Below are 10,261 nucleotides of genomic sequence, written 5' to 3'. Positions count from 1 at the left end.
TGACGCGCGCCCGCGCGGCCCCCTGCATCCCCAGCAGCCCACAGCGCTCCCTGCCCCCCTCCCCCGCAGCAGCCGGCCTTGCCGTCCAGTGACAGCGGCCTGGGGGGGCAGGGGGGGCGGGGGCGGCCGGACCAGAGATGCCGGCGGGCATGACGAAGCATGGCTCCCGCTCCACCAGCTCGCTGCCGCCCGAGCCCATGGAGATCGTGCGCAGCAAGGCGTGCTCGCGGCGCGTCCGCCTCAACGTCGGGGGGCTGGCGCACGAGGTGCTCTGGCGCACCCTGGACCGCCTGCCCCGCACGCGGCTGGGCAAGCTCCGCGACTGCAACACGCACGACTCGCTGCTCGAGGTGTGCGACGACTACAGCCTCGACGACAACGAGTACTTCTTCGACCGCCATCCGGGCGCCTTCACCTCCATCCTCAACTTCTACCGCACAGGGCGGCTGCACATGATGGAGGAGATGTGCGCGCTCAGCTTCAGCCAAGAGCTGGACTACTGGGGCATCGACGAGATCTACCTGGAGTCCTGCTGCCAGGCCCGCTACCACCAAAAGAAGGAGCAGATGAACGAGGAGCTCAAGCGAGAGGCTGAGACCCTGCGGGAGCGGGAGGGCGAGGAGTTCGACAACACGTGCTGCGCCGAGAAGAGGAAAAAGCTCTGGGACCTGCTGGAGAAGCCCAATTCCTCTGTGGCTGCCAAGGTGAGTACGGCATCTGGGGGCTGCTGGGCTTGGGGCTCTGCCTGCGTCCCCACAGTGAGGACCACAGCTGGGGGACTCTGGTTTAGTTCCCAAATATGGAGACCACAAAGGGAGAGGGGCTATGGCCAAGACCTCAGAGGTGAGGACCAGCTCCTTCAGACTGTTCCTAAGTGGCATTGGTCACCCCATCCTTTTATTATTCAATACTTTATACCCCAACTCTGTTGGAGAAAAGGATTTGTAGAGACATAAGAACCCACAGCAAGAGGATGAACACTACAATTAAGAAAGAGAGCAGAGAGGGACAGTAAAGCCTTGCTGGCACGGAGCAGAGTTGAGTTTGGTCTGTTTTACCTAATGCCCCCTTGTGAAGTCCCAGACCCAGGCTGGAGGGGTCACCCTGCAATTTTGTTACTTATCCCTATATTTATAACCCCACTTTGCCCCAAGAAAGGAAAGAGAGCAGCTTACAGACATGCTTGGAGGACATCGAGATATAGGCAGTTGTAAGAAAGAAAAGAAAAGTAAGAAAAATGAGGCAGAGGGGCTCTGGAGGGGTGGGCGTGGGCGTGCGTGACGCCTGCAGCTGGCCCTGGGTGCTTGTGGGCGAACAGTCACCCCTGGTTTGTTCTTTCTTTCTTTATTTGGTGAGTTTATTCCAAGAAGGGTTTGATGCAGCTTGTAGAGATGCTTTGGCTGTGAGAAGAGGATGTAAATTTCAAAATAGGGGAGAAAAATGAGACAATGTGAAAAATAAGGCAGGAGAAGGAGGCAGGAATGAGTTCGATTCCACCGGGTGAGCCAGGGAGTCCTGTGTGCTGCCGGGTAAAGGCACAGGCTGGAAGGGACTGAGAGACCTGGGTGGGGGCCAGGCCAGGACGGGAGGTCGTCGGTTGAGCCACTTCTCTGTAAGGGGCCGGGATTCAGGGATGCCTCGGAGCCATGGGGGCCTGACTTGATGTGGCCAACATGCTGGGTGTCGGGAGTAAATGCCAACACAGTGTGTTCAGCGATGTAAAAGATGTGATGTGCGGCCCTAGGGGAGCCTGGAAAAGAAAGGTGTTGATGTCAAAATCTAGGAAGACCGATTTAGGAAAGACATGTTCTCTCTCTGAGATGGGGGCCAAAAATGGAGGGGGGGGGCAGGTAAATGTGTCTGTGGCGGAAGAAAGGGGGAGGAGGAGGTCTACGTACCGCCACGATGCGTCAGCTAGGGCTGCCTCGTGTCCAGCCTGGCCTCTCATTGTGGGATGCCCCTGGCTCAGCTGGCCCTCACTGAAGGCCCACCTGCAGGGCAGGGTCTGAAGGGCCCTTTCCCCAGGAGAGGCCTCTGAGAGTGGATGCAGGAGGGGGTGCTGGCGCCAGGGTGGAGGGAAACCCGTTGGATTTCTCTCTTCCCTGTGGACCCTGAAGAGGACCTAGAGGTTGCTAGGCCTGGTTTCCTCTTCTGAGGCTGCGGGCTGCCTCTGGCTGTAATCCTGCCCCAGGTTCATGTCTACGGAGCCTCCCTCTTACAGAGTCACTCGCCCTTAACCAGCTTAGGATCAACAGACTTATTTTGCTATTTCCAGGCCTGACATGAATTCCTCCCCTCCACACCCCAGTTGGGCCCAGACACGACTCTCCCTCCTCCCCGCTGTGTCCCTAAAACACGAGTGAGGGGCAGGGGAGGGGAGGGTGGCCCTTCCGAAGAAGCAGGCCCAGGGCTGGGTCTGGGCTGGCACTGGCAGCAAGGCAGGGGGGCCCAGGCTTGCAAAAAGTGGTGTTTGGAAATAAACAGCCTCATTTCTCCCTCGGGTTAATCCGCTTGCAGGGACAAGCTTCGTGACCTCTCTGTGATCCCAGGCTCAGGCTGCCAGCTCACATTCCTGGCAGATGGACGGTCTAGGATATTCTGCAGCCAGAGCTGACATGGGGAGACAGGCAGGCAGGCTCATTTGCCCTGAGGAGAGACATTCTGACTGCCATTGACCAAGTATCTACTGTGTACAAAGTGTAACAACACAATTAGTCCTCATATCAACTCTGTATTATTATCCCACCTTTCACTAATAGGGAAACTCAGAGCGGTTAAGTGATCTGCCTAAGATCACACAGCAGGCAAACAGAAGTAGCCAGAAATTCAAGCCCAAGTGTGATTTTGAAGACCCTATTTTTTCTGTATGATTAAGTGCCACAGTCTCCCTGCTTCTGCTTTTTCCCCTGCAATCCATTCCCCACACAGCAGCCAGAGTGAGCTTTTCAAAATGTAAATTGGATCACATTTTTCATCTGCTTAAAATCCTCCAGAGGTTTCCCATCACGCTCAGAATAAAATCCAAACCCTTCACACGGCATGCCAGACCCCACTGAACCCGGCCTCCGTGACCCCTCTGAGCTCATCTCTTCTGCTCTCCTCTGGTTCACCTGGCTCCAGCCCCACTGACCTCCTTGCTATTCTCGAAACAGGTCAGGCTCTAAGCCACTGCAGGACCTTTGCACTTGCTGTTTCTGCTGCCTGGAATGCTCGTCCTCAGTTTGTCCCATGGCCGGCCGCTTCTCCTCATTCCTTATTTGAGCAGGCCCCTGCCCAGATGTCCCCTCCCCAGAGAGACTTTCCCCGACCCTGTCTAAAACAGCTGCTCTCCCCTCCTCTCCATCGCATTGCACCGTCTGTCCCACATAGGTTGTAAGTGCCATCTGAAATTATATTTGCTTCCCTGTGTGTCTCTGTCTCTCCCCCACAAAAATACAAGCGTCATAAGTTGTGTTCTCTGCTCTGTTCCCAGCACCCACCGTGGTGCAGGCCTGGAGGAGCTCTGGCTGATTATGTGTGGAATGAACGCATGGAGCGAGCCATCAGTCAGCTGCTGTGTCTCAGGGCCTGGGGATCTGTCACTCCTTCCTCACTGCCCACCTGCAACCCAGGTCCCTGTGTCCCTCCTTCAATGGTCTGCACTTCACCCACGCTCCATCCCCCAGCCTGGACGCTTTGCTCATCACAACAGCGAGGCCTGTGGAAATTTCTCAGAGACCGTAGGATGAGACAGTCAAACGGAGGGTCATTTCTGGTTGGCCATGAGATATGGAAACGGCCATCGCTCATGTGTATAAGAGCCAGGACAGACCTGGTTCCAGGCCCGCTTCCACCACCTCCCCAGTTTCTGGCCTTAGGCACATTCTTCACCTCCCCAGGCCCCAGCCTCTCACCTGTAAAATGTAGGTAAGAGGCCATCACACAGTCGGGTTTGTCGAACTTCAGCGTGGTGCCTAGCACATAGTAGGTGGGGCTTATTGTTATAAATAATAAAGAGCAGAGTCCTTCCCCTGTGGCTGGGTGGGCTGAGTCGTGGCAGACCCTTTCCTTCTGACAGCAGAACCGGGAGGCTGAGCTGACGCTGTTAATAATTGATGGGATGTTCTGGCAACATGAAGACAAGCCAAAGCGCAGGCCCCAGCCTTCACCATCAGTGGAGTTAAAATCAGAATCCATTAGGCAAAAGGCTGTGGGATTGGCTCTTGTGTGGAAGCTGGAGTCAGCCCCATCCGCGGGACAGGGCTGCTGACCAGGCCACCGCTGGGTTTCCGCTTTCTCAGAAAATCTACAGGCTTTTCTCAGTGGGAGAGAGGGGGAATTAAATTGCCGTCTGGGAGAGTCTGTGCACAGGGTTAAGGCCCTAAGATAATTTCCTAATGTCCAGAGTGGCTTTTGTTTATTGTGCCGGGCACTGATTAGCGACACTTTATAAGCACTGTCTCGTTGAGATCCCCTCAGTAGTCTGCCAGTTTGGGCTGCAAGTAATAGAATAGAAAACTCAAAGTGGCTTCTGTCAGGAAGAAGTTGCATCATTTCACATAACAGGAAGTTCCAAGGTAGCTTGTTTCGGGTTATGGCTCCATCACGCCGTCAGGATTCTAGATTCTAGGTTCTACATTCTTTCCGGAGGAATCTTTCTGTTCCTTCAATTCCTGCAGGTGGCTTGGTCCTCATGCTTGATGCCTCATGTCACAAGATGGCTACCCAGTTCCAGCCTTCAAATGTAGACACATGATGGCCAACCAGTGAAGAGGGGCATTTCCTCCTATGAGCAATTTTTTTTTAAAGATTGGCACCTGAGCTAACAACGGTTGCCAATCTGCTTTTTTTTTTTCTTCTTCTTCTTCTCCCCAAAGCCCCCCCGAGTACATAGTTGTATATTCTAGTTGTGAGCGCCTCTGGTTGTGCTATGTGGGATGCCACCTCAGCATGGCTTGATGAGCAGTACCATGTCCTTGCCCAGGATCCGAACCGGTGAAACCCTGGGCTGCCGAAGTGGAGCGCGCGAACTCTACCACTCGGCCACGGCCGGCCCCGTATGAGCAATTCTTTTCCCAGAGAGCCAAGCCTTTCCCAGGAGCCCACCGGACAGATTTCTTTCTAAATCCCGTTGGCTGGGATCAGGTCACATGCTCGCGCTCCAGCCGCAGGGGAGCCTGGGAAAGCAAGTGTCAGCGTTTTCAGCTGCGGGGGCGGGGGGCGGGGGGATAGCTTTAATGAGCCGTATGAATACTCTTTTACAAAGAGGAAGTGGGGGCTCTGAGGTGAGGTCACGTGCTGCAGCTCACACAGCTAAGTGTTGGGTAAATGTTTGTTGAGGGTTGAAAACCACAGAGCCGCCACGGTTTGGACCCGGGTTGGTCTGCTTCCCAAGCCTGTGTTTGTTAATCCTGGGATCTCCGGCAGATTGCTCAAGCTCCTTGAGCTTCAGGGAGCTCGTCTGCCAGTGGTGATAACAGCGGTGTCCACCTCTCGGGGCTGTTTTTGATGATTCAATGAGATTTCAGATGTGAATGTAATTTGCAAATAGAAATACTTTATAAATGTATGTTACTATTATTATTATTATAATATTCAAAAGTGGGAGGAGTCTTTACTTAGGGACATTGGTCAGTAGTGTGCCCACCACAGATTTGATTAAGAATCAGCTCGGGAGCCCGACAGATGTGGTTCATTTTGCAGCTCCATCACTCACCAGGAACACGGCCTTGGGCAAGTTGCTCTCCTTCTCTGAGACTCAGTTTCCTCATCTAGGAAATGGGGGCTGTAATGGAGGCCACCTCCCAGGGCCGTCAGGACATAATCTGCATAAAAGAGCCTAACTCAGTGCCCGGCAGGCAGTAAGCATCCAGTAGGTGACCATGGAGACTATTCGTGTCGTCACTGAATTGCTCTGTTCTAGCTACACCCCTGCTTGAAAACGTCTGTTGTGTGGTGTTGACTGTAGGATCGCTGCCCGCCCCCTTGGGGTTTCACGCCTCCAGTGTGGCGATGCGTCTACTTCCTTGGCCTGAGCCAGGGGGATTCATGTATTATCACCAAGAAACACGAGGGAAACCAACTCAGAGTCTGTGGGGCCACTTCTGTGCTGCGAGTCATCCGGCTGAGGCTCCTGCTGGTCCCAGCTCGGTCATCCAGGATGCTTGTATTTATTCCCAGGAGACAATACGCCAGAGTTTCAGAATCTCAGCTGTGGGGCCACACAGACCTGGGCTGGAATCCCAGCCCAGACATTTCCAAGCTGTGGGCTTTGGGCAAATCACTTCACCTCCCATAGTTCCCATTTCCTAATCTGTAAAGGCAGATGACAACACAGGCCACCTCCCAGGGTTGCGGGGAGGAGTAAGTATGATGGTGCGTGTGAAGTGTTGAAGCCGCGCTTCGTGAATCCAGCAACCCCGTTGGATACAGGGAAACATGGGGAATGCTTCAACGACTTGACTAGGTCACTCGAGCTGGTGGAAGATCAGGGACAACTTCCAGGCTTTTCTGCCCTCACCGTTGCCCTCATGGAGGCTTAGGGAGCTTTCCATTCATCCAGGATGCGTGACCAGGAGGGGTTTGAAAGTCTGTAATAGGCTGGAGAACGTGGAAGTGCTTAGGAAGGAAACGTGCTCACCGAGTGAGCAGTTTGGGGAAAGCTTCATTAATGGAAAGGGACACGCATGTCTTAAGCACCAGCTCCATCCCGAGCACGTCAGGTGCTTCCTATCCTGGTGAGCATCGTGGATGGCGGCCCTGCCTTTAGAGCTGGTCGCCCAAGTTCAGAGTTTGGCTCCTCTGCTCGCTGACCACGTGATTTTGGATAAACTACTGTGCCTTCCTGTGCCTCGGGTCCTTCGCTCGTCAAATTGGGGCATAGCAGTGCCTGCTGCGTTGAGACGCCACCAGGATTAAATGAGTTGACGCAGGCAAAGCGCTTCACATAGAGTTTGGCATGTCGAAAGCCCTCAATAACCGTTAGGGTTTTTTCGTTTTTAATTGTCATTGTCTCATTTCATCCTTCTGACAATCCTGCCAGATAAATAGCTCCTTTTCAAAATATTCTTCTTCTTATAAAACGGTACCTGCCTGTTGTAAGGCGAGGCTACGTAACTCACTTGATGTCTCACAAGCAGTTGGGGCAGAACAGCGACCCGACCCTGATAGAGGAGATGCGGCCAGTGTCCCACCGTATCCTCTCAGGTCTTCCCACTTCAGGGCAGCTAGCTCAGCTCCCAGCGGCCAGCACCTGTGCTTTGTCTAGAAGCTTCCTCTGGCCAGTGGGGCCTAGTAAAGACAGGGAGCTAATGCCCCACCCAGGGCAGCTCACTCTGCCAACTGACGGGAAAGGCATAGAGACACTGCAGCTCCCTTGCCCTAGATGGGGATGTAACTCGGAGGTGCATGGTCTACACTGGCCCCCAAGTTCCTTGCAGAACTAAGCCCCAGGTGTCTCCAGTGGCTCCTTGCTTGATGACACACCCTGCCTGGCCTCGTTTCCGCATCTCACGGCCCCTCCCCCCCACTAGTGGTTTCTGGGATTACCTCCCGCGTAAGCCACTTGTACTCCCGTCCCTGCCTTTGGATCTGATTCTGGGGAAACCAACGAATGACCTCGGGGACCTCATGTAGTCAGAGCGTCCTGGTGTTGTGTTATGCGCCAGGAAAGCATCACACATTCAACCCCATACTGGGGACCGTCTTCAAAGAAGAAACTCCAGGGCTGGCTGGGCTCACTCAGCCTCATCGTCTCCATCTCCTGGAGGAAATAAAAACAATAGCGGTGGGAGGACTCCCTGACTGCAAGCCCGTGGTCCGGCCTCCGTGCTGTGTGCATGACCTTCAGGAAGTGAGAAGCGAGCTCCAGGATGCCACCAGCTCTCCCTTTCACCTTGGGGGAAGCTGAAGTGCTGTGAGGTGAGCGAAGTGTTCAGCATCTCCACCTGACCTGGGAGTGCTCCTACCTCCCGGTCCATAATGACCTTGCCCCCAAAGGCTACTGGATGGGACTACTGGAGACGCAGGGTCAGCCTTGAGCATTATTTTGATAGCTGAGGCCCTTCCTTCTCCCTGAGGTGGGCTAGTCTTGATTTGGGCGCCTCTGGTAGAGGTGGGCCTGACCAGGTGAGACCAGGGACAGGAGGAACACCCCAGCCCCCAAATTAGAGGCACGTAGGGTGGGAGCCAGAATTCACATGTTAATATAGAGGGCACCAATTCTCCTTAAAATGTTTTCCTGGTGACCATGTGGGACATCTTCCTGCAGACCTGGGTTCAAATCCCACCTCCAGCGCTTCCTGGCTGTAGGAACTCAGAGGGCGCCTCCCCTCTGTGAGGCTGGAAAGGGCGCGTAATAAAAGGGCATCCTTCACAGAGCGTGGTGTCAACCCTGGCTGCACGTTTGGGCCTCCTGAGATCTGAAGGGCACCCAGGCCCGGGCCCCACAGTGGAAACGCAGCCCCTGGGTGATGTTTTTTATTTGCGGTAAAATACACTTAACATAAAACTTATCATCTTAGCCGTTTTTAAGTGCATAGTTTAGTAGTGGTAATATATTTACATTGCTGTACAACCAATCTCCAGAACTTTCTCATCTTGCAAAACTGAAACTCTATGCCTATTAAACAATAACTTCCCATTCCCCTCCCCCCAGCCCCTGGCAGCCGCCTTCTGCTTTCTGTCTCTCTGAATTGGGCCACTCGAGGTGCAGTATTTGTCTTTTTGTGACTGAAATAAGTCACAAAATATCATCAAGCATAATATTAGCATGATATCATCAAGGTTCACCCGTGTCGCAGCGTGTGTCAGAATTTCCCTCTCCTTAAGGCTGAAGAGTATTCCATTGTGTGGCTACACCCCATCTTGTTTATCCGTTCAACTGTCGCTGGACCCTTGGGCTGCCTCGACCTTTGTGACTAATCCTGCTAGGAACATGGGTGTACAAATGTCTTTTTGAGACCCTGCTTTCAGTTCTTTGGGGTATATATCCAGCACCGGAGTTGCTGAATCATGTGGTGTTTCTATTTTTAATTTTTTGAGGAACTGCCATACTGTTTTCCATAGTGACTGCACCATTCTACATTCCATCAGCAGTGCACAAGGGCTCCAACTTTTCCGCGTCCTCACCAACACTCGTTGTTTTCTGGTTTGTTTTTTTTAATGGTAGCCATCCTAATGGGGGTGAAGTGGTGTCTCACTGTGGTTTTGATTTGCATTTCCCTAGTGATCAGTGATGTTGAGCATCTTTTCATGCGCTTGTTGACCATTTGTATATCTTTTTTGGAGCAATATATAGTCAAGCAATATGCCCACTTTCTAATCAGGTTGTTTGTTTTTTATTGTTGAGTTTTGGAGTTCTTTATATATTCTGGATATTAACCCCTTATCAGATATATGATTTGCAAATATTTTCTCCCATTCCATAGGTGGCCTTTTCACTCTGTTGATTGTGTCTTTTGAGGCAGAGGTTTTTAATTTCGATGAAGTCCAATTTGTCTATTTTTTCTTTTGTTGCCTGTGCTTTTGGTGTCATATCCAAGAAATCATTGACAAATCCAGTGTCATGATGCTTTCCCCTATGTTTTCTTCTAAGAGTTTTATACTTTTAGGTCTTATTTTTAGGTCTCTGGTCCATTTTGAGTTAATTTTGTATGTGGTGTGAGGTAAGGGACCAACTTCATTCTTCTGCATGGGGACATCCAGTTTTCACAGCACCATCTATTGCCCTGATGACTGACTCACAGGGAGGGCCCAGAAGCCCATCACGGAGGAGGGCCCGGGGGTGATGGGGGTCAGAGGCCCTAACAGGCTTGGAGCTCTGTGCACAGTGCTGGGGACATGGGGAGGCGCCGTCTGGGTCAACTGCTATTAGGGTTGTTGGCTGGGATAACAGACAGTCCCCGACACACCCAGCGTGGCTCCACCCTTCCCCTTTCACTCAGGAAGGCTTTGTGGACTGCAAGTGAGAGAGACTGAGACACGAGTGTGAGTGACACGTGTCCAGAATGTGACCACTGCTCACCACCCTACTGTTGCCTCCCTGGCCCAGGCCCCATCCCTTCCCACCTGGGCCAGTGCAAGTGGCCCATCGGCCCCCGTGATCTGTCCTCCATGTGCAGCCAGGAGGAGCCTCTGTAAGTCAGATCAGCTCACTCCCTGCTCAGAATCCTCCCATGGCTCCCGTCTCACTCAGAGAAAAAGCCAAAGTCCTCACCCATGCCCACAGGGCTCGTGATCTGGCATCTTTCCTCTCTCTCCCAACACCCTTCCAACCTCCTTC

The 10,261-nt window shown here is 52.9% G+C and overlaps 1 protein-coding gene across 1 annotated transcript in view; it reads left to right on the top strand.

Annotated features, from left to right (window-relative positions):
• Window positions 1-10,261, top strand: part of KCNB1 (potassium voltage-gated channel subfamily B member 1) — a 95,038-nt gene continuing 84,777 nt past the window's right edge. Inside the window, exon 1 of the mRNA XM_046679541.1 lies at window positions 1-704. Within this exon, the coding sequence (XP_046535497.1) occupies window positions 138-704 (567 nt within the window). The 5' untranslated portion in view covers window positions 1-137. The remainder of the gene's footprint in view (window positions 705-10,261) is intronic.

Source organism: Equus quagga, chromosome 12 (assembly GCF_021613505.1).
Source record: "Equus quagga isolate Etosha38 chromosome 12, UCLA_HA_Equagga_1.0, whole genome shotgun sequence".
NCBI classification, from domain to species: domain Eukaryota; kingdom Metazoa; phylum Chordata; class Mammalia; order Perissodactyla; family Equidae; genus Equus; species Equus quagga.
Note: the sequence above shows the minus strand (reverse complement) of the source record. Positions and strands in the feature narration are given on the sequence as shown.